Source organism: Mustela nigripes, chromosome 14 (genome assembly GCF_022355385.1).
Source record: "Mustela nigripes isolate SB6536 chromosome 14, MUSNIG.SB6536, whole genome shotgun sequence".
Lineage (NCBI taxonomy): Eukaryota > Metazoa > Chordata > Mammalia > Carnivora > Mustelidae > Mustela > Mustela nigripes.
Genome location: NC_081570.1, coordinates 105601356 through 105626599, shown reverse-complemented (window position 1 = coordinate 105626599; position 25244 = coordinate 105601356). Strand labels below are relative to the sequence as shown.

Sequence of the window (25244 nt, the reverse complement as noted above, 5' to 3'; positions counted from 1 at the left end):
GTGATCTCTGTCTGTCAAATAAATAAGTAAAATCTTAAAAAAAAAAAAAAAAAAAAAGAAGAAGAAGGAACAATATAAGCATATTATTCAGAAAACATGGAAGGCAAAAGCCAAAAAAAAAAAAAGAATGAGTTAAAAGGGATTGCGTCTAGGAAGTGGGACTGGTAGAATCTACTGTCATCTACTTTTATGACTATACACAGAGATTAAAGCTATTAAAAAAAAAAATTTCAAGGCACCTGGGCAGCTCAGTCACATAAGTGTCCTGCTTAAGATTCTCTCTCTCTCTCTCTTTTTCTTCCCCTGCCCCCCGACCCAGTTTCTCCTCTATAAAAATAAACAAATAAATAAAAATATAAAAACTTCAGTATAACACAGGCAGTTTCTTTCAGAGGCCACTAGGAATAGAATTTTCATAACAGAATGTTTCCATCTAGTTTTCTGGTAAAATAATAAAGTATGTATACTTCTGCCCAATTTTTAAATCCTGTAACAGTAACTAGGCACATGCCCTTTGAAATGCTAAGACATAAAGCTTTAGTGAAGCTTAATGGTCAGGGTTATCTGTGAGCTTTAGTGTCAAAAAAAGCCAGGTCTTAATTTAGACTCCTCCACTTGCTGGCTCTATTAACTTATACAAGGCTACTGACCTTCTTCAAAACTAATTTCTTCATCCATGCACTGGAGATAATAATGTTTACCCTCATAGAGTTAGAGAACTCATATAAACAATCACTGATTTACAGTAAGCAATCAATATAAGACAGCTTTAATTATTACTTACATTGGCCACCACTTTCACTTCTTTGTACTGTGCTTCATAGAAAATTCCAGCATTTTCCAGTGCTTCTGTTAGTGAGGGCCCATTTTTCACCTGCTTATCTAATCCATTCACAAATTCCTCCAGTTTGGAACTTGCCTCTTCAAATTCTTTGGAGAACTTCTTTCCACCTGTCTTATCTAAAATAACAGAAGTACTCAATTTAGGATAAAACAGAAAATATAAAAAATTCAAATCTTTTGAGGAAAACCCCTTTTACATAATCTGTGAAACTGTTCTTGCTGCCTTAGTCTCAGTATCACCTTAAAGGAGAGTCTCCCAAGTCACAAAATCCACAAAACAGATTCATGTGAATGTACTAGAATGTAGTCAAGAGTGTATCATGAGGACACCTATAATTAAAGTAAACAAAAGAAAGTTCAACTAAAAGAAACTCTGTTGATTGCTTCTCTTCACAAACTGGATGCTGAGCTGCTAATTAGAAGTAACATGATGAGGCTCAATTTTGTTCACTTAGATTCACTACAGAATGTGAGAAAATGGAGGTTCAGAAAAGTACATTGACCTCTGTATGTATCATATGAAAAATTCTTCTTTCTTATCTGAAGAAGATCCCTGATAAGAGTACAAACCATGAATTGTTTTCTTCAGCATCTGTGATGTTACAAACTGTTACTTACTCTTTTTTTTTTTTTTTAATATTTTATTTATTTACTTGAGAGAGAGACAGTGAGAGAGAGCATGAGTGAGGAGAAGGTCAGAGGGAGAAGTAGACTGCCCGTGGAGCTGGGAGCCTGATGCGGGACTCGATCCCGGGACTCTGGGATCATGACCTGAGCCGAAGGCAGTCGTCCAGCCAACTGAGCCACCCAGGCATCCTGTTACTTACTCTTCTAAGTATACATCTTTCCCAGTGACTACTGGAATACAGCTTCAGATATGGGTACAAATTTTGGCTTTGCTAAAATTTTTATCAGCTGTGTAACTTGCTTGGTAAGCTACTCATCTCCTTATGAAGTCTCAATTTCTCATGTACAAAATGCAGGTTTTTATTTTTATTTTTTTTTAAAGATTCTATTTATTTATTTGACAGACAGAGATCACAAGTAGGCAGAGAGGCAAGCAGAGAGAGAGGGGAAAGCAGGCTCTCTGCTGAGCAGAGAGCCCGATGCAGGGTTTGATTCCAGGATCATGACCCGAGCTGAAGGCAGAGGCTTTAACCCACTGAGCCACACAGACGCCCCAAAATGCAGGTTTTTAATAAGCTGGGTTGTTGTGAGGATTAAATTAGGTAACAATGGTTAAATTTAAAGTACAGTGCAACTACAAAGCAGGTGCCCAAATGAATAGCTGATTGCCATTTATTCATGATTTCAAAAATATTTATCAAATGCCTATTATGTAGCAGGCATTGCTCTAGGTGCTAGGATACAACAATAAACAAATAAGGATAATTTCTACCTTCATGAGATTTACATTCTAACAATTTATTAACATAATTATTATTTTTAATTTATAATCTAAGGAAAAGAGAGCAACTAACTAGATTTTATGGGGCATTACAGTGACCTTATTAAAGAACATACCTAAACCACATTATCACATATGTGAAATACATTGTCTATATATATCCCAATATATCAAGAAAGCACTAGAAATGAGGAAAAGGACAGAATTTGTTTTAATTACATTTTAGATTTTTAATTTTTTTTTCCTCCTTCATTGAGATACAATCAACATATAACACTGTGTAAGTTTAAGATATGCAATGTGAAAGACAAGAATTTACTTACGAAACTTTTTTCCTAAGATTTTATTTATTTACTTGACAGAGAGACAGACAGACACAGCGAGAGAGGGAACACAAGCAGGCGGAGTGGGAGAGGGAGAAGCAGGCTTCCCACCAAGCGGGGAGCCCCACGTGGGGCTTGATCCCAGCACCCTGGGATCATGACCTGAGCCAAAAGCGCCCCAGAGAACCTTAGGTTTTAGAAAGCAGTTGTGGCACTTCTGGTCTTCCAAGTGGTGATTTCATGCATATAAATTTCATGGGGTGCCTGGGTGGTTCAGTCATTAAGTGTCTGCCTTCAGCTCAGGTTGTGATCCCAGGGTCTTGAGATCAGGCCCCATGTCAGTGTCCCTGCTTGGTGGGAAGCCTGCTTCTCCCTCTCCCAATGCCCCTGTTTGTATTCCGTCTCTCTCTCTTTTTTTTTTTTGTATTCCGTCTCTTGCTGTCTCTCACTCTCTCTCTGTCAAATACATAAATAAAATATTTAAAAATAAATAAATATAAATAAAACCTAAGGTTCTCTTCATGAAGCCAGTCTGATGACTTAAAAATGACGGACCTGGGAAGAAAATCTGAGTTACTCTATTTAAAAAGAAGTATTACCTTTTAAACATTTCAGAGTTTCTGTGCTGCACACATCCACCCTCATGGTTGACAGCTGTTTTTCCTTCAATTCTATCTGATCTTCTGAGCGCTTGTACAGCAACAGCTCTTCAATGAGGGCCTGAGACTGAACATAGACCAGAGTCACATTTTATTTATGAAATCATTCACTTACTCTCCCTTCCCCCATTAACATAAAACATGTCTAAAATCTAATAACACTAATAAGAAAGAAACCCTTTGCAATTCTTTATAATCGGGGATATAACTATCAATTTTTATGCCAAAACTGTACTTTTAGTTACATACTTTAAAATGTCCTTTCCTTATTTAGTCAAAGCTAATTAAACATATAGGTTAATACTAAGACAAAGGTCCACTTATTCTTTAAATTTTAATTAGATGAATATAATCTTATTACGTTAACAGTAAGCAAATTCTAATTTAGTAGAGCTTCACAGTAGAATGAACCCCTTGTTGGGGGGTAGGTTTCAATACGGAACTTGGCTGGTAATAGATATTCTGGAAGAAGGTTAATTCTCCCATTAGGGGAACATATAAAACTCCAAGTAATCTGATCCCAACCTGGATTCTTTTAGAACCGTTTAAATGTGTTCAAAATATAATTTATATACAACTGAATAAATATATATATATATATATATATATATATATATAAATAAAATCTTAAAATAAAAAATAATAAAAATAAATCTTACTGGACTATATACGGAGAACTGTAGCAAAAGGGGTGAATAAAGCTTTGGCATATTAAACTTATTCTATCTAGAACTTACTCGAAATTCTGCAACTATCTTAGACTTGAGAGCAGCTTTTGGATTCGTGGATGCTGTTGAATTAAACAAAAGGTCATTAAGAATAGAGACACAAAAAGTCAATTAACATTCAGGCAATTTTTCAGCATTATAGTTAAGGGTTTACACTTTGAACATATGTCAAATATGCACATTCAAAGAATAATATAATTCTTAGAACAAATATTCCTGGAATATGAAATTTAAACACTCCCAAGTGTGGCCAATATAAAAATATACTATTTAGATAGGTCTAACCTACTTACCTCCAACAGACCCTTTAAGTCATAAAGTCCTAGAATTACTGATTTAGAGATACTGAGATACATGGAGTACCTTTTTTGTTTGAGTTTAAGAGGATCTCAATACCTCAACTTAAGAGTGTTCAGAAGTAGGACATCCAATTAATCCTGAGCACTGGCTGAAGAAAATTACTGATAAACATCAACTCTATTCCTATGATTTAGCTCTGGATTTCTTTTTCTGCTGACTCAATTCACAGCAAAAAGAGGGAGGAAAAGTTCTAAGTACATTACCACTGTGGTTCAACTTTGGCTGAAATGATGACTCTTGCTGTTCCTACGCAAGCAACTTATGACCAAAAGGATGTCAGAGGACTCCCTTAATCATGATGGATATCACAGGCTTGCTGGAGTAAAACCATCCCAAGTATCTTGTTTTACCTCCCAATTCTTACTGTCTTCTACCTTGTTCCCTCCACACCTTCAAGTCTTTCTCAACATTCCTGAGTTTGGCCCATAGCAGCCTATCACATGCAGTATACCACTCCCTTGATCTCATGCTGGGTAAACATGATAAACATAAAAGGAGCTCCTGTTAAGAGAATGAGCTTCTGGCCAGGATTTGAGGCCCATGTCTAATCTGGCAGAATGCATCCCCAAATCGAAGTATTTCATGGCTCCCAAAGAAATGCTTCTTAATGCCTAGTCTCCTCTTCAGCTCTGTTGTTTAATGTCAGCTGCCTCTGATTTCTTATATCTTTCAACCTAAGAGTTAGCCTGGGCACTATCAAGCATTTTTTTTTTCTTCTTTCACTCCCCCAACTACTCTTGAATCTTCACTCATTTAAACCCTTTTCCTGCATTTCCTTTGTTTAAAAGTAGGGTTTTTTTGTTTGGTTTTGTTTTTGTTTTTTTAAAGAAGTAACTCCAGGATGGCTTGTTTAGTTTAAGTCACTGGGTGACTCCCAGGCCTGGAAAACACAGGCTTCCCCATGGTTTATGCCAGGTACGATGTCAAATGGTCTACATTTTCTTCTGCTCCAAAAAGAGGAGGTAATTTTATATTAGTTGAGATTTTGTTCCTTACTTTGTGATTTCTTCCACTGCTTATTCGGTTGTTTGTTCAGATTTTCTTTCAGCTGCTTCTGAGTTTTGAAAGTGGTACCTGGAAAACATTTCAGTTTTTGCAATCTGGCATTATGGGAAGCTGTTCTGTCTGTCCACTTCAGTGTCAAAGTTGTAGCATTGAAAAAAGGCAATCCGAGACTGTGTGTTGTTTCTTTCTCTCTTTCTCTTTCATTTTTATAAAAAAATAAAACACCCACCAGATCTAAGAAGCTGTCAAATAAACATGATTTCGATAATCAATAAAATTATCGATTTTAAGAACAAGGAAAGAAGCTTAAAAATACCAGTTAACACATTCAAATGAAGAATTTAACGGCTTCTTAGAAGATGCTGTTTTTAAAGCAAATTTCTAGTCAAATAATGGTCATGGTATCAGATATCATCACCAACTTTCATTTAATGACTCAACTGCATGCATCTAATACATAAGAAATAAATAACTTTTAAAAAACAGGTACACAACTAACTGCAAATCTAAATCAAAATAAAGACTAAAGAATCCCAACATATGCTTAATATCAAATAATTTAGTAGAAACTGAAACCCCATTAAAAAATTATCCAACTGTAAGAGGATAGGGCAGTTAATTATTAAACATACAAAAAAAAAAAAAAAAAACCAAAGGCAGGAAAATAATCAGATAGCCATTATCACTTAATATGCTTGACTTTCTCTAGTCAATATGAAAAAATCCAACCCTCTCCAAACCAATTCTATTTAAATTTTAATTCAGATTTTTACAACCTTAAAATTCAGATTTTTAACCCAGACTTTTAAAAGTATTTAATTTTAAATAAATAGGACTCAATTCAGGACTTTATTTTTCATTATTAAGCAAGAGGACCAGATCTATAAAATATCTCTAATTTTAAAGACTCAAGGACTCAGTTTTTTCTTTTAGGAGAAAAAACACACTTACTCAAAGCTTCTCTCAATGCCATAATCATTTCTTCTGGGTATACATTTCTATCTTCCCAGATTTTGAAGATTCGTTCTATAGACTTAGAGACAGATGGATCCCTGAAGACAAAGAAAAAGTGACACAGACATATAAAAATGTTAATTTATATCTCAAACTAGAAATCTGAAAATAAAGTAAAAAAAATTATTTTCCAAATGTCTTCTGATGTTCAAGACATTTTTTTCTACAGTGTCTAATAGGACTAAAATTTTTTTTCTTTTAATATGACTGAAACCTTAAATGCTACTTAAAAAAATTTTTTTTAAGATTTTACTTATTTATTTGACAGAAAATCAGGAGAGCAAGAGGAAGCACAAGCAGGGAAGCAGCAGGAGAGGGAGAAGCTGGCTCCCTACCGAGCAAGGAGCCCAATGTGTGGCTCAATCCCAAGACTAAAGGATCATGACCTAAGCTGAAGGTAGACACTTTACCGACTAAGCCACCCAGACACCTCTTTAAAATTCTTTAAATTTTAAAAAATTGAAATGCATTTGAAACACTTTACTATTATTTTAACTGAAGTATAGTTAACACATTAAAATCTTAAATATTCTGAGGTGCCTGGGTGACTCAGTCAGTTAAGCATCCAACTCTTGGTTTCAGCTTAGGTCATGATCTCAGGATTGTGAGATGGAGCCCTGTGTTGGGATTAGCATGGCGTCTGCTTGAGATGCTCTTCCTCTGCCCCTCCCCAGCTTGTGCACACATGTGTGCAAAAGTGCTCTCTCTCAAATAATGTAAATAAAATCTCTAAAAATCTTAAACATTCTTATTCAATACTTTTTAAAAAAAGACTTTATTATTTTAAAAAATATTTTATTTACTTATTTGACAGACAGAGATCACAAGTAGGCAGAGAGGCAGGCAGGCAGAGAGAGAGGGAGAAGTAGGCTCCCTGCTAAGCAGAGAGCCCGATGCAGGGCTCGATCCCAGGACCTTGGGATCATGACCTGAGCCGAAGGCAGAGATTTTACCCACTCAGCCACCCAAGCGCCCCTATTCAATACTTTTTATCAATGACATATATGAGGCTATGACAGCATACTGAGCTTTCTGATGTATATGAAGTTATGAGGGTTAGTCAGTGTGTTCATTGATACAGCTGACATCTCATAAGGTAAAGGAAGTTAAATAAAATGAAATCTTTTTTTTTTTTTTTTAAAGATTTTACTCAATTGGGAGAGACAGAGAGTGCACTCAAGACAGAGTATGAGCTGAGGGAAGGGACAGAGGGAGAAGGAGAAGCAGACTCCAGGCTGAGCAGGGAGCATGACCCAGGGCTCGATCCTGGGATTTTAATTTTTCTAAATTGAAGTACAGTTGACACACTTTATTATTATTTTTAATTGAAGTATATTTAACACATTAAAATTTCCTTAAAATGTTCCAAAAATATCAATTATAGTTGATTTGTTTAAACTGGGATCCAAGGAAGGTCAACACACTGCATTTGGTTATGTCTCTTAAATCTCTTTTAATCTAGAGCAATTATATTAAATAGTCCTCAGTAATTTGGTTGTCTGCCGAGCAGAACATGCCACATTCTCCAGCTTTACTTATTTGCTCCACTAAAGCCTGAATTTCCTCTAGATAAAAATTAGTTGGATTATATACATGTTCAAATTTTGGGGAACAAATATTGAATAAATGATACTATATACTTCATACTGCATCCCATCAGCATATACACAATCTCTGGCTATCAGCCCATCTTTAACAGCATTAAGCCTGATAAATGGAATAAGGCAGTACTTTCTCTTGTCAGCTGTGCCTATCTACTCACTAGCATTTTAGTGTTTATCTATGGACTAAATAATTATATGTATGTAAGCTCTATATGTTAAATATTATTTCACCAACATTATAAATCTTTCCCCACTTTGCACTTGCATTTTTAAGTTACATTTTAAAACATGTAACTTTAGGGACACCTGGGTGGCTCAGTTGGTTAAGCGGCTGCCTTCGGCTCAGGTCATGATCCCAGCGTCCTGGGATCGAGTCCCACATCGGGCTCCTTGCTTGGCGGGGAGCCTGCTTCTCCCTCTGCCTCTGCCTGCCACTCTGTCTGCCTGTGTTTGCTCTCGCTTCTCTCTCTATGACAAATAAATAAATAAAATTAAAAAAAAAAAAAAAAAATAAATAAATAAAACATGTAACTTTAAAATGTAGCCTTATTAAAAGCAAATTGCTCTCTACAGCCACTTTAAGTATAGGAAGGCTACCAGAGGCTTAAAAAATTATAACATTTTCTTTTATCTTTTAATGATTAAAATTTTAAAAATTTGGTTGCATAATTCATTTAAAATCTACTGGATGGGGCACCTGGTTGTTAAGTGTCTGCCTTTGGGTCAGGCTCAGGTCATGGAGCCTTGCAATAGGCTCCCTGCCGGGCGAAAAGCCTGCTTCTCCCTTTCTCATTTCCCCTACTTGTGTTCCCCTCTCACTGTGTCTCTGTCAAATAAATAAATAAAATCTTTAAAGAGAAATCTACTGGGTATAGAATGTAAAATCAACCTCTAATCTAAACAGATTTTTTTTTCCTTTTTTAAAATTTATTTATTTGAGAAAGAGAGTAAGAGAGAGTGAGCATGCAGACTCATGACCCTGAGGGATCATGACCTGAGCGGAAGGAAGATGTGTAACTGACTGAGACACCCAGATGTCCCTCTTTTTTTTTTTTTTCTTTAAGATTTATTTATTTGTGTGTGTGAGAGAGAGAGAGAGAGGGAGGGAGTGAGCACACACAGAGAGAGGGAGTGGGAGAAGCAGACTCCCCACTGAGCCAGGAGCCCAACGCAGGGCTCAATCCTGGGACCCTGGGAACCAGGGGCAGACACTTAACTAAATGAGCCACTCAAGTGCTCCTTGAATGGTTCTGCAAAGTAGTTTTGCTTTGTATGCAAATCTGTATTAACAGCTACTTCTATAAATGCTCCTACATACCACTCAAAACTGCCATCTGGCTTCCATAGTTGTAACTGAGAAGTATGTTGTCAATCTAATTGTAGTCTTATGTATGGGATCTTTCTGTCTTCTCTCTTTGGCACTGCTCTTTATTTTTTACTGTAGTAAAATAAAACTTGCCATTTTAACCATTTTTTATTTTTTATTTTAAGATTTTTTATTTATTTGTGAGAGAGAGAGAGCGAGTGAGAGCGAGCACAGGCAGACAGAGTGGCAGGCAGAATCAGAGAGAGAAGCAGGCTCCCTGCCGAGCAAGGAGCCCGATGTGGAATCATGACCTGAGCAGAAGGCAGCTGCTGGGATCATGACCTGAGCAGAAGGCAGCTGCTTAACCAACTGAGCCACCCAGGCATCCCCATTTTAACCATTTTTTAAATGCTCAACTCAGTGGCATTAATTATATTCACAATGTTGTACAACCACCACCAACAATTTCCAAAATTTGTCATTGTCCTAAACAGAAACTCTTACCCATTAAATAATTAACTCACAACTACTGCCTCCCCCAGTTCCTGACTTTCATCTACTTTCTATCTCTATGGATATACACATTCACACTGTTGTACAATCAATCTCCACAACTCTCTTAACCTTGCAAAACTCAAACTCTATAGCCATTAAACATCATCTTCCCTTTCCCCCTACAACCACCACTGTACTTTCTGTCTGTAAATTATTGTCGTTTGTCTAAGTGGAATCAAGACACTTGCCCTTTTGTGACTAGCTTATTTCACTCAGCATAATGTGTTCAAAGTTTATCTGTGTTGTATAGCATAAGCCAGAATTCTTTTTAAGGTTAAATAATATTCCATTTTATGTATATACTTTGTATATACACTTTGCATATCCAGTCCTTTGAAAATTGATACTTAGTTTGCTTCTACCTTTTGGCTATTGTGAATAATGCTGTTTTGAACACTGGTGTACAAATACTTCTTTGAGTCCCTGCTTTCATTTCCGGGGAGTATATACTTAGAAGCAGAACTGCTAAATCATACAGAAATTCTAAGTTTTTGAGGAACTATCAATTTTTTTTCCATAGCTGTTGTACCATTTTACATTCTTACCAGAAACAGAAGTTCCCCCCATCCCAACACTTGCTATTTTCTGGTTTGGTTTGATAATTTTATTACAATGACTAGGTGTGATTTTCTTTTTAATTATCCTGCTTAATATATGTTGTGGTTGTGGTAGCTGCAGATTCATGTTTTTCATCTTTCAGAGAGCTCTCAGCTATTACCTCCTCAGAAGAACTCAAATGTTCTCTCCTCCTGGAAGCTAATTTGATGTTAATTAGGTCTCTCATTCTGATCTTTTTTTTCCCACCTCCTTCTAATTGCTGCATTCTAATTTCTTCACAAGTAATTTCTAGCTTACTCTTTTTTCTTTCTACAATTCCTGTTGGCTCTTTTTAAAATCTGTTCAAGTACCTTATTCATAGTTCATTTCATTTCATTCATCTTTAACGTTTTTTGTATAGTTATTTTATATATTCTGCCTGATAATTCTAATATCTGAAGCTCACTGTGGGGAGGGGATCTAAATCTGCTGATCCTCCTTCATGGTGGTTTGTCTTCCAAAATGTCTGGTGATTTTTGGATTGTAAACATATTTATTTAATCTATGGGATTCCTGGTGGTCTAGATAGGAAATGTACTCTTAGAGAGAAAATTTGTATCAGAAGCCAGGGGGTGCTTATGACTCAAAACCACCCCTTTTTTCCAGAGTCCCAGTCTAACTGCCAGACCACATGGTACTACTGACATAGGCATACTGGTTAATGTCAGCTCTGAATTTCTAATATGTCCATTGTTGCTGGTGCAGTTTTTATTTGGTCAAGAATATAACCGTTTTATTTAAAAATGACCTTTTGGGGGCATCTGGGTGGCTAGGGTTAAGCATCTGACCTGGTTCAGGTCATGACCCCAGGGTCCTGGGATCGAGCATCAGGCTCCCTGCTGAGAGTGGAGTCTGCTTCTCTCTCTCCCTCTGCCCTAACTGCACCCCCTCCACCAGCTCGCACGCTCTCATGTTCTTTCTCAAATAAATACAAATCTTAAAACAAACAAACAACAACAACAAAAAACCCCAACCCTTTGGAATTGATCATCCGCCATCTGGCCAGAAGTCAAATCAAAATATCTGTGATGGTCTTTCTTTCCAACTAGACTGTAGAGCTTCTTCACAGCAGAGATAACTTATTTACTATTGTTTCTTTGGTACCTACAAGGTGCTCACTAAATAGTAACTGAATAAATGACAACTGGATTTTGTTATTGTCAAACTAAATTATTTGCTGTGAGTCCTCAAGTAAAATGTGCTGGAAAAACAACTGCTAAGAGAACATATAATTAAGACTAGGGCATAATATAGTAAAAGTAGCTCTAGATGGAGAAAGAAACCTATAGGTTTTAGTTCTGTTTCAGTAAGAGTCTTTTGGGGGCCAGGTTTCTTCATTTGTTTTTGTGTTGCTGGTTTTTTTTTTAGGATTTTATTTCTTAAGTAATCTCCATACCCATGATGGGGCTCAAACTCTAACCCAAGATCAAGAGTCATAAGCTCTACCAACTGAGCCAGCCAAGTTCCCCTAGATTGCTTCATTTGTAAAAATGATTTCATTACATAATTTTGTTAGCTCTAAAATTCTTAACAGATTTCTTATTTATACAAAAACAGAACTTTCTGCTTGGTTTGATACAATTCAACCATCTCTCATATTAGGTATTTTCTGAAAATAAAATTAAAATAAAATCCAGAATAGCAGTTTTACTTACCTTGTTATTCTAGGTCTCAATTTTAGCCATTACTGATCACAATATCAATTCTACAGAATGTATAATTCTGCCACATATAACATAAAAAATTAATTATAAACTTTGTTGTTGACTTATATGTAACAAACAATTGGTTGACCTTGTAAGAAGTGCTAAGATATTCAACAAATGTTTCCTTCTCTAGCATCCCCTACTCCTACATTTAAAATAGCAGGGTATTAACAATTATTTCAAAGCATAAAGCTGATGAAGAGTAAAGGAGGTCGTGCCCATGTATCACAGTTAAAACAAACAGAGCTAAACAGCATACTCTTGTGCCTCACTCAGGGGAATATGTTTTCTTTATCAAGATCTTATTTCTGGGGTGCTTGGGTTGCTCAGTGGTTGAGCCTCTGCCTTTGGCTCAGGTCATGATCTCAGGGTCCTGGGATCCAGCCCCACCTCGGGCTCTCTGCTCAACGGGGAGCCTGCTTCCCCCCTCTCTGCCTGCTTCTCTGCCTACCTGTGACCTCTCTCTGTCAAATAAATAAATAAAATGTTAAAAAAAAGAGAGATCTTATTCCTGGGATGTCGTGTGCTATGTCTTATAGGTTCTTAGTAAGTATTTGCTAACTGAATGGAAGACTAAATAACAGGTCAACTTAAGGAAATAGTCAACGCTTTAAAAACCTTGGAGCTCAAATTGGATAGATTTTATCTCCAAAAACTTCCTATTCTGTGTCTCCTAAATGATCCCCATTTATACAACTTTTCTTTTTTTTTTTTTTTAAGATTTTATTTATTCATTTGGCAGAGGGAAATCACAAGTAGATGGAGAGGCAGGCAGAGAGAGAGAGAGGGAAGCAGGCTCTCTGCCGAGCAGAGAGCCCGATGCGGGACCCGATCCCAGGACCCTGAGATCATGACCTGAGCCGAAGGCAGCAGCTTAAACCACTGAGCCACCCAGGCGCCCCTATACAACTTTTCTTTTTTACTTGCCTATAACAAATATCTTCCCTGGTGTGTTACTTGTCTTTAATTTTAAGGTGTCTTCTACAATGCGCAAATCTAATTTTGATGTCATTAAATTCTAAGGTACTTTCTTTGTTTCTCTGCTGGAGCTCCCTGCCCCATGACCTTTTTTTTTAAGAGAGGGAGGGCAGGAAGGGGAAGACAGGGAGGGAGAGAGAGAATCTTTTTTTTTTTTTTTTAATTTTTATTTATTTATTTATTTATTAAAGATTTTATTTATTTATTTGACACAGAGAAATCACAAGTAGATGGAGAGGCAGGCAGAGAGAGAGAGAGAGAGAGAGGGAAGCAGGCTCCCCGCTGAGCAGAGAGCCCGATGCGGGACTCGATCCCAGGACCCTGAGATCATGACCTGAGCCGAAGGCAGTGGCTTAACCCACTGAGCCACCCAGGCGCCCCGAGAGAGAGAATCTTAAGCTGGCTCCACACTGATCATGGAGCCTGACTTGGGGCTCGATCTCACAACTGTGAGATCATGACTTGAGCTGAAATCAAGAGTCAGATGCTCAACCAGCTGAGCCACGCAGGTGCCCTCTAAAAGAGCTTTTAATCCTTACAGTCATAAAAATATTTGGTTCTAACATTTTGGAAGTTTTGTTTTAGGGTGCCTAGGTGGCTCAGCTGGTTAAGCAACTGCCTTCGGCTCAAGTTATGATCCTGGAATCCCAGTATCAAGTTCCACATGCAGCTCCCAGCTCCATGGGGAGTCTGCTTCTCCCTCTGACCTTCTCCCCTCTCATGCTCTCTCTCACTGTCTCTCGCTCAAATAAATAAATAAAATCTTTAAAAAAAAAAGTTTTGTTTTATACACTAAGGTAATTCATTTGGAATACACCTGTGGATATGTATAGAAAAACATTTAGCAGGTGCATTTTTTCTGGATGGAAAGCATATGTCCCAGACTCACTTACTGAAGAGTTTATCTTTCCTCCAATGATTTGTAATGCAACTTCTATCATTTACAAAGGTCTCATATATATGGGTCCCTTTCTGGGTTTTCTCTTTTCCTCAAATCTGTCCTTATACTGCTTTCACATTCTTTTATAGTTATAATTAAAGTATCAAGGTTTATTATTTGACTTGCTGTTTATCAACAGTCTTGGCTACTCCTAGACACAGACTCTTCTTTTTTTTTTTTTTTTTTTTTTTTTTTTTTTTTTAAAGATTTTATTTATTTATTTGACAGAGAGAGATCACAAGTAGGCAGAGAGAGAGGAGAGGAAGCAGGCTCCCTGTTGAGCAGAGAGCCCGATGCGGGACTCGATCCCAGGACCCTGGGATCATGACCTGAGCCGAAGGCAGCGGCTTAACCCACTGAGCCACCCAGGCGCCCCGACACAGACTCTTCTATATGAATTTTATTTATTTGAGAGAGAGAGAATGAGAACAAGCAAGGGAAAGAGCAGAAGGAGAGGGAGAAGCAGACTCCTGGCTGAGCAGAGAGCCAGACGTGGGGCTCAATCCTAGGACACTGGGATTAAGACCTGAGCTGAAGACAGACCCTTAACCAACTGAGCCATCCAGGGACCCCCTATGTGAATTTTAGAATCAGTATAAAAAGTTTTTTAAAGGGACGCCTGGGTGGCTCAGTTGGTTAAGCAGCTGCCTTCGGCTTAGGTCATGATCCCAGCATCCTGGGATCGAGTCCCACACATCCAACTCCTTGCTCGGAGGGGAGCCTGCTTCTCCCTCTGCCTCTGCCTGCCGTTCTGTCTGCCTGTGCTCGCTCTCTCTCCCTCTCTCTCTCTGACAAATAAATAAAATCTTAAAAAAAAAAAGTTTCTTAAAATGTCCTATTGGGATTTTTATTAAAGTGTACTGTATTTACATGCTGATTATCATTTTTTTCTAATAGTTTGTAATCTTCTCTAGAAAGGTCTTAATATGCTTTTATTCTAGATACTTCACATAGCTTTTGTTGTTACTGTTAATAATACCTGTTCTTCTAATATACTTTTTTTTTTTTTAAGATTTTATTTATTTATTTGACAGACAGAGATCACAAGTAGGTGGAGAGGCAGGCAGAGAGAGAGGAGGAAGCAGAGAGCCTGATGCGGGGCTCGATCCCAGGACCCTGGGATCATGACCTGAGCTGAAGGCAGAGGCTTTAACCCATTGAGCCACCCAGGTGCCCCTCTTCTAATATACTTTTTAAAAAAAAGACATTTATTTGACAGAGAGAGAGATCACAAGAAGGCAGAGAGGCAAGCAGAGAGAGGTGGGGGAAGCAGGCTCCCTGCTGAGCAGAGAGGCCGATGTGGGACTCCATCCCAGGACCCTGAGATCATGAACTGAGCCGAAGGCAGAGGTTTAACCCACTGTGGTGCCCCTCTATTATACTTTTTGACTGGTTATTTCTGATGTATTGAAATGCTATTGATTCCTAGATGTTGATCTGTACCCAGTAACCCTGCTAAATCCTCTTAAGTCTGTGAATTCTCTTGGATTTCCAATGAAGATGATTGCAAAGTCTCCATATATCTTTTTATCCTTATATGATCCTACTGATTACATTCTATAGTTCTTCAACAACTACAAATTACAATTTACAAATTAAGGCAAATACCATTCATATTGACATTAAAGGGAAAAATGATATTTTGTTGAAACAAATTACAAGATGAGCATGATAATGTATATATACATTGTTTTTAATTTATCAACCCCATAATTCAATCATTTCACCTTACTGTTCAATTATTTCACCATTTTTCTCCATTGAAACTATCGTAAATACTTTCCACAGTCACTTGATACAAACAATTATGTATATATCAAAGCTATCTTTAATCTGTTCTCATTAGCTTCTCATAAAATAGTATCATCTCATGCCAAAATGCAATCACAACAAAACCCCCAAGAAACAAAGGGGAAAAAATGCAATCACAAACACATTAACACAGCCACTGAAAATCAGTTGCAAAACTGTTAATATAAGATAATAATACAGATAATATTAAATATTACACTAAATAATCCAATTACTTCCAAATTATTATAAAATAAAATTTTAAATTTTATTTCTCTTAAACTAAGATAATTTAAACTACATCCATGGACCCACCTAAGAATACCCAGGACCTGGGGGCGCCTGGGTGGCTCAGTGGGTTAAGCCTCTGCCTTCGGCTCAGGTCATGATCTCAGAGTCCTGGGATCGAGTCCCGCATCAGGCTCTCTGCTCAGCGGAGAGCCTGCTTCCCTCTCTCTCTCTCTGCCTGCCTCTCCATCTACTTGTGATTTCTCTGTCAAATAAATAAATAAAATCTTTAAAAAAAAAAAAAAAGAATACCCAGGACCTGTACTTAAAGACATGCTGCTTTGCAGCACTCCACAGTATCTCCCTCCCATCCAGTCATCAGTCATCCATTGTACAGGCATTTACCAATCACCTAAGAAGTGCCTGGCATTATGCTTTGAGCAGAGGCTTAAAGTCAGGGGAGTAGAAACTGGTGATAAGCAGGACCTGTATCAATTACAATGTGGAGTGTTAGTTACCAGGATGGAAGAAGAGACAAGGTATAATGGTAGCAAAGAGTTAAAATTCCTTAATTCGGACTGAAACAAAGAAGCCAGGAAGGGAAAATTTCTTGATACTGAATCTCAAAAAAGGGACAGAGTAAGCAAAATCTTACAGAACTTATTCCCTAAGTGGGCATACTATATCACTCTATGGTTTATTATACAATTTGTACTTACAGGCTGGCGATTCAACTTCCAAAAGGAACCAATTTCTTCTATTTACTCAATTCTGCAATTTATCTTTTTTTTTTAAGATTTTTTTTTAAAAGATTTTATTTATTTATTTGACAGAGAGAGATCACAGTAGACAGAGAGGCAGGCAGAGAGAGAGAGAGGGAAGCAGGCTCCCTGCTGAGCAGAGAGCCCAATGCAGGACTCAATCCCAGGACCCTGAGATCATGACCTGAGCCGAAGGCAGCGTGGCTTAATCCACTGAGCCACCCAGGTGCCCCCCTTTTTAAAAGATTTTTATTTAAAGATTTTATTTTATTTAAAATCTCTCTTGGTCAGAGAGAGAGCACAAGCAGGGGGAGCAGCAGGCAGAGGGAGAAGCAGCCTCCCCACTGAGTGGGGAGCCCAATATGGATTAGATCCCAGGACTCTGGGATCATGACCTGAGCTGAAGGCAGACACTTAACTAACTAAGCCACCAAGGCACCCCAATATTTTGTGAGATATTGCTCTGTTGTTGTATGTAACTGAAATTCATTAATATTCTTTGCTATCTAGTTATCCCAATATACCACACCACATTCATTTTCCTGCAGAAGACCATCTGGATTGTTTGCAAATTTTTATTACCAAGAACAACATTACTACAAAAATTCTCTGCCACTTATTTTGCAGTTTCTCAGGAGTAAAAGCCTCTGGGTGAAACCCAAAGGTCATAGTGGGTACATAACAAACTTTTCAAAAGGAGGTTATTTTATACCAATAAACCCTTAAGCCAGCAGTATACGAGAGCTTCCACTGTGCCATAGTTGTACACATGTTGGTATTGGTGGACTTTAAAATGTCTGCCCTATCAGGTGAATATACATGCTAGTTATTAATTTAGTGCCTCTCAGCTCTAAACCCATACTTCTTTGTGGTTGGTGCAAGAGCCAGACTGCAAGCTCTATTTCCCTTTGTCTCAGTGTTAGCTATCTGCCAACAGAGGCCCCTAGAGCCACGCTGACAGGCTGGGAGAACTGGTGGGATTCTTTCAGTGTTCTGTTCTCAAATAGATCGGCACATGGCCTTCCTGGCAGGGTCTGAGCACAGCGGCGTGTTGCTGCTCTTGCAGACAGTGACAAGTGCTCTGCAGCCAGTCTCTGCCACTACAGGGGCAGGGGGCACATTCTTTTTTTTTGGTTTTTTTTTTAAAGATTTTATTTATTTGACAGACAGAGATCACAGGTAGGCAGAGAGGCAGGCAGAGAGAGAGGAGGAAGCAGGCTCCCCGCTGAGCAGAGAGCCCAATGCGGGACTCGATCCCAGGACCCTGAGATCATGACCTGAGCTGAAGGCAGAGGGTTTAACCCACTGAGCCACTCAGGTGTTCCCAGGTAGCACATTCTTGCAGCAATTCACTCTTTCCTCAGGTGGGAGGAGGGAAGGGCTCGCTCTTCACCCTTCCATCAGGGCCAGAGGTAGTAGCTGCTTTCAGCACACACTATCCCATTACACCTTAGAGTTCTCTTATTTCTTCTAGCAGTAGTTAGCTACATTTTACCTACTTAACAATTCTCTACATTAAATTTTCCTTATTTAAATTACTGGTGTGTGGTTTCCCCCACTTGACTGGAACTTGGCTTACACTGTATGTAAGGATTAAGGATATACATATGTCAGCAGTCTGAAGACCATATGATGTGGTATCACACCATACTGAATGCAGAAGCAGACAAGAGAATTTAACTGTACACCGTTACTACAAGATATTAAAGAGATATGAAAAAAATGCAAAATACCAGCTCTTAATGAGCTCTTCTCATTAAAATTTTTTTAAAGATTTATTTATTTGAGGGAGAGAGACAGAATACAAGTGGGAGGGGCAGAGGGAGAGAAAGAATCTCAAGCAGACTCCATGCTATGTGTGGAGCCCATGCAGGGCTCAGTCCCATGACTGTGAGATCACCACCTGGGCTAAAACCAACAGTCTGACACTTAACTAAGTGTGCCACCAAGGCACTCCTCATTTAAGTCTTTAAAAGTTTTTATTTATTTATTTATTTATTTATTTATTTGAGGGTTGGAGGAAGTGAAGAGGGAGAGGGAGAGAGAGAATCTTAAGCAGGCTGCGCGCCAACCACAGAGCCCAACTGGGGCACAATCTCACAACCCTAAGATCATGATCTAAGCTAAAATCAAGAGTCAAACGCTTAACCAAATGAGCCACCCAGCTGCTCCAATTATTTGTTGATTGCTTTAAAGGTGATTAATAGGGGCATCTGGGTGGCTCAGTGGGTTAAAGCCTTTGCCTTTGGCTTAGGTCATGATCCCAGGGTCCTGGGACCAAGCCCCGTATCAGGCTCTCTGCTCGGCAGGAAGCTTCCTCCCCCTCTCTCTGCCTGCCTCTCTGCCTACTTGTGACCTCTGTTTATCAAATAAATAAATGAATAAATAAATAAATAAATAAATAATAAAACTTTAAAGGTGATCAATACTTAAACAATTTCTGTTTTAATTTCAAAGATAGTGAGTGTCAGGTATAACCTTCTAATTTTTTTTGTCTTTTTCTTATTATTTTGTTATTCTTTGTATATTCTGGATATGAACTCTTTGTTGACTGCACAGCAGATATTTTCTCCCACTCTGTGGTTTTTCTTTTCATTCTTTATGGTGTCTTTCAATAAACAGAAGGTCTTTTTTTTTTTTTTTTTTAAAGATTTTATTTATTTATTTAGTTAAAGTCCTGGCTCAATCCCAGAACTCTGAGATCATGACCTGAGCCGAAGGTAGAGGCTTATGCTACTGAGCCACCCAGGTGCCAAAGAAGATCTTTGTTTTAAAGTAGTCGAATTTAGGGGCACCTGGGTGGCTCAGTGGTTGAGTGTCTACCTTTAGCTCAGGTCATGGTCCTAGGGTCCTGGGTTCCAGCCTCACATCAGGTTCCCAGCTCATCAGGGAGTCTCCTTGTTTCTCTGCCTCTGCCTCTCCTGTTTGTGCTATTTCTCTCTCTCTCAAATGAATAAATAAAATCTTTAAAAAAAAAAAATAGGAGAATTTATCAATCTTTGGAGGTAAGGTTATGAGATACTCTCCTTCAAAAAGATTTATAGTTCTTTTTTTTCCTTTAAGTTCGTTCTTTTTTTTTTTTTTTTAAAGTACGCTCCATGCCCAGCATGGAGCCCAACACAGGGCTTGAACTCACAACCTTGAAAACAGGAAGTGAGCCAAGAACAAGAGTCAGATGTTTAAATGACTGAACCACCTAGTTCTTTTGTATTTAAGTCCTTAATGTGCAACTAATTTTTACGTATGGTATGAATGAAATCTAATTTTAAATATATAGATATATATGAAATCTAATTTTATATAAATATATATAAATAGCCAATTGCTGGAGCAATAGTTAGTTCCTTTTCCACTACCCATATATAGTTTCATACACAAATCTAGTATACACATACATTGGTCTGCATCTACACTTTGTATAATGTTCTACCATTTTCTCTGGCTATCTCAGGCTAATATCAGACTGCTTTATTTATTACAGCTTTATAAAGTTTGAAATCTGGTAGAGCCATTCTTCCACCTTGTTATTTTTCAACAACTTCTGGCTTTCTCTTTCTGGGGAGGGGAAGGAGAACTCCCTGCACTTCCACATAAAATTCAGAGCAATCTGTAAAAAGGGGGAGGGCATATTTACTGAGATCTTAAGACTGCGCTGGATTACCTGCTGGCTCAGTCGGTGGAGCATGTGACTCCTGATCTCAGGGTTGTTGAGTCTGAGAACGATCCTGGGTGTAGACATAACTTAAAAAGTAAAATAAGGAAAAAAATAAAATAAAGACTGCACTAGATTTATAAATCAATTTGGGAAGAATTAACATTGTTAAATACCAAGTCTTCCCTATCCACAAATATTTAGATCTTACTACAGTGTTTTTCAATTATGTTTTATAATTTTCTCCATAGACATCTTACACAACTTTTGTTAAAGATTTTTTTCTACACACAGTTGATCCTCATTAATCTCAATCCTGGATTCCCTATTTGTCAATTCACCTACTTGCTAAAATTTATTTAGCAAGCTTTGCTATTTCAGTCATTCTTAAAACACATACAGAATGGCAAAAACTTTAGGTTGGTTACTGGCATATTCTCAGATGTTCTGCCTCTTGTTTCAGCTATCATACTAGAACCAAGTATCCTCTTTATCGTCTATTTAGTGTCATATTTCTTTCTTTTTTTTTTTTGTTAAAGATTTTTTATTTATTTATTTGACAGAGAGAAATTACAAGTACACTGAGAGGCAGGCAGAGAGAGAGAGAAGGAAGCAGGCTCCCTGCCGAGCAGAGAGCCCGATGTGGGACTCGATCCCAGGACCCCGAGATCATGACCTGAGCTGAAGGCAGCGGCTTAACCCACTGAGCCACCCAGGCGCCCCTAGTGTCATATTTCTTTGCATCATTGTGCTTGAGTGAGGATTTTGGTGTTTAAAATGGCCTCCAAGCATAGTGCTGAAGTTCTTCTGTCTAGACTTCCTAAGCACAAGAAGGCTGTAATGTGCCTTACATAGAAAACACATGTATTATATAAACTCTGTTCAAGCACTGTAGTGCTGTTAGCCATGAATTCAATGTTAATCAATCAAAAATATATTAATAAATATATATTAAATAAGTTATCTCTATACAGAAACCTACATTAAATAAGTTATGTACTGATCAGTTGATAAAAATATTGTGACCAGGGTGCTTGCAGGAACCTAACCCTGTATTTGCCCCAGGAGCAATGATTCAGTATTCACTAATTCATTGTTCATGGCAACCTCATGGAACATAATTACTATGAATAATAAGAATCAACTATATCTCTTTTCCCCAACACCTCCCTAGTATAAAGAGTTAACTTTTTAAATTTTAATTTTCTAACTTTTTTTCTGGTATACAGCTAAAATAATTAATTTTATTATTATTGATTTGGGTCCAATAAGCCTGCTAATCATATCATCTGTACTTAATGACAATTTTGTTTTTTTCTTTTCCCAATCCTTTCATTTATACACTTTGTTCTTTCCCTCTCTTCTTTCTGCCTTAATGTTCTGGCTAGGAACTCCAGGATGAAGTTGAACAGAAATGTTGATATTGGGCATTACCTGTGTTTTGTTTCTCATACATAGTATGTTTGCTATAGGCTTTTATTTTTGGAAGATATAGGTTACTAGACTGGAGACTCCTTTCTATTCCTGGTTTGGTTTATAATGAATGGATTTTTTACTTACTTCTTCTGCACCTTTAAGATCATCATATAATTTTTCTCATTTTATTTTTAAGCATAGTGTATTAGATGAATTTATTCTCCCCATTAAACCATGCTTCCATTCCTGGGATAAACCCCACTACGATGTACTATGCTCTTTTTATGTTCCACTAGCTCAGGTTCCTCAGGAATAAGATCAGTTTGTAATTTTCTTTCCTCATATTTCGTAGTTAAACTTTGGTGTCAAGGTTATGCTAGTCTCATTTATAAGCTGGGGAGCATTCTTTTTCTTTTCTGAACAAGTGTAAGATTGGAATAATATTTCCTCCTTCAATATTTGGTGGACTTGCTGGTAAAGCACCTAGATCCAGGATTTCCACCCTCCCCCATTAAACTTTGTTTTAATGGGTCACAAAATTCTGTGACAGGTTTTTTGGTCAGACTGCTTCCACTAAAAAATACTGATTTTGAAAACTAGGGACTTAAAACTGCCACACATGAAACAAATGGTCTATAAAATATTCTCCTTTCATTCTGAAGCTTTTATGATGCACTGTTACCATTAACTGGTCCTTTTTTCTTTTGTCCTGTCCTTTAGCTTTTATTATCATATAAAGTTATAGTTTAATAGACTATTTTTTAAAGGCATTAACCAGTCTTTTATTTAAAAAAATTTTTTTTAGGGGCGCTTGGGTGACTCAGTGGGTTAAGCCTCTGCCTTCAGCTCAGGTCATGATCTCAGGGTCCTGGATTGAACCCTGCATCGGGCTCTCTGCTAAGCAGGGAGCCTGCTTCCCTGCCACCTCTGCCTACTTGTGATCTCTCTCTGTCAAATAAATAAAATCTTTAAAAAAATTTTTTTTTAAAGATTTTATCCATTTATTTGACAGAAATAGAGAGGGAGTGCCTGGGTGGCTGGCTCAGCCATTAAGCATCTGCCTTTGGCTCAGGTCATGATCCCAGGATCCTGGGATCAAGTCCTGTATCAGGCTCCCTGCTTGGTGGGAAGCCTACTTCCTCTCCCACCCACCCTGCTCGTGTTCCCTCTCTCGCTCTCTGCCACATAAATAAATAAAATCTTAAAAAAAAAAAAGAAAAAAGAGAGAGTGAGTGCTGGAAGGCAGAGGGAGAGGGAAAAGCAAGCTCCCCACCGAGCAGAAAGCCTGATGTGGGATGCGATCCCAGGACCTCAGGATCATAACCTGAGCTGAAGGCAGACACCTGACTAAGCCACCCAGGCACCCCTCAGACTTTTATTATTAAACTTAATGGCCAACTGAGACAAACAGTTTTGAGACAGTTCTCCTACTACTGATTAAGAGTAGGGCAGCAAGGGGGTGCTGGGGTGCTCAGGTCATGATCCCAGGGCCCTGGAATGGGACTCCTGCGTTGGGCTCCCTGTTTGGAGGGAAGTCTGCTTCTCTCTTCCTCTGCCTATCCCCTGTTCGTGCTTTTTCCCTTTCCCAAATAAACAAATTTTTTTTTTTTTTTAAAGATTCTATTTATTTATTTGACAGAGAGAGAGAGCACAGGTAGGGAGACAGAGAAGCAAGCTCCGCAATAAGCAGGGAGCCCAACACTGGGCTCGATCTCAGGACCCTGCCATCATGACCTGAGCTGAAGGCAGACACTTAACCAACTGGGACACCCAGGGGCTCCTAAATAAAACCTTTAAAAAAAAAAAAAAAAAAAAAAGGACAGGGTGACAGGTACTAGGGATAATACTCATTTAGCCTCCCAAGCTTTCTAGACAGAGCAGATTGGTGATCTTGCCACTTCTGACAGCCTTCTTGGCCACTGCTCTGGTGACATCCACAGCAATGGTCTATTTCATATCACAAATAGCAAAACAACAACCAAAAATATTCAGAGGAGGATAGTCATAGAAGCGCTCAACATACTGGGCTTGCCAAAAATGGTATGAATAATTTTAAGAATTTGGGGCCATCTTCCAGCTTCTTACCAGGGTGGTGATCGATTTTCTCCTTCGGCTCAGCAAACTTACAAGCAGGTGGGGGAGCTGTGTGACAATCCACCACTGATGCATTAATAGCCAGGCCTGATTTGGCCCAGACAGTTCAGGATAACCACCTGAGCCATGGAAAACATCTGACAGGCACATCTTTGACACTGAAGCCCATATTGTTCCCACGAAGAGCTTAACTCAAAACTTCATGGTACACTTCAAAAGCCTTTACTTCAGCTGTAACAATGACCAGAGCAAAGGTGACCACTATGTGGGGTTTGGGAATACTAGTATCTAACTGGCCAACTGGGACAGTATAAATACCACCAATTCTGTAGTAATCGTAGAGCAGCAGATTCAAGAGCTGGACAGCTGGACAAGTTGCTGAGAGAAGACAATCCACAGCTTCAAGCAGCATGGTTCTACTGGCATGGCCATCTTCCCGAGTGTCTTTCTATCCCTTAAACCAATGTGTATTGGTACTTGGGTCCAGCATGTTGTCACTATTCCAACCAGAAACTGATACAAATGCAACTGTGTCAGGGTAGAAGCCAATTCTCTTAATGTAGGTCCTCACTTCCCTAACGGTTTCCTTGTATCTCTTCTGGCTGTGGTGTGGCTTGACAGAATCCATCTTATTGTTTCATACCCAGTGTGTAAGCCAAAAGGGAATGCTCAGGAGTCTGCCCATTCTTGGAGTTGCAGTCTTCAAATTCTCCAAATATCAGTAGTAATAATCAGGATAGCACAGTCAGGCTGAGATGTGCCTATAATCACGTTTTTGATGAAGTCTGTGTTCTGGGGCAATACTGAGGGTCCCATAATACTTGCTGGTCTTGAATTTCCACAGAGAGGTATCAATGGTGATACGATGCTCACATGCAGCTTTCAGTCTATCCAAGACCCAAGCATACTTGAAGGAACCTATTCCCATCTCAGCAGCCACCTTCTCAAATTTTTTGATACCATCACATTTGTGATCAAACAGCCAGTAGCAGTGGACTTGTTTTCTAGTGAAAACAATGTTGATATAAATCTTTTCCTTTATCATTCTGGCATGGTCTTAGCAGTGGTTTTCATGACACTTGTATTATGGGGGCAAACCCATTGCAAAATGGGGCTGTTCTTATGGGAAGATTTCTGATGACTGGCTGAATTTAGTCAATGGTTATAGGATTACAGGGTCCTCAATTTTTAATTTGTGCCATTTCAGTTCTTATATATATTTTTTTAAATTTTAAAAACTGAGAAAGAATGAGATCATGACCCATCATTGGGTTTT

General features: G+C 38.3%; 1 protein-coding gene across 7 annotated transcripts in view; it reads right to left on the bottom strand.

Annotated features, from left to right (window-relative positions):
- RPRD2 (regulation of nuclear pre-mRNA domain containing 2) overlaps positions 1-25244 on the bottom strand; it is a 101434-nt gene that overhangs the window by 25007 nt on the left and 51183 nt on the right. For 3 of the 7 annotated variants that reach the window (XM_059376032.1, XM_059376035.1, XM_059376030.1), the window contains exons 3-7: positions 6278-6378; positions 5318-5395; positions 3971-4023; positions 3174-3300; positions 785-960 (exon numbers count right to left, since the gene is read on the bottom strand). In XM_059376032.1, coding sequence (XP_059232015.1) covers positions 785-960; positions 3174-3300; positions 3971-4023; positions 5318-5395; positions 6278-6378 — 535 coding nt within the window. Of the gene's footprint in view, positions 1-784; positions 961-3173; positions 3301-3970; positions 4024-5317; positions 5447-5744; positions 5748-6277; positions 6379-25244 lie in introns of all 7 variants that reach the window. The other 4 variants (XM_059376033.1, XM_059376036.1, XM_059376031.1 and 1 more) reach the window with 2 other exon arrangements.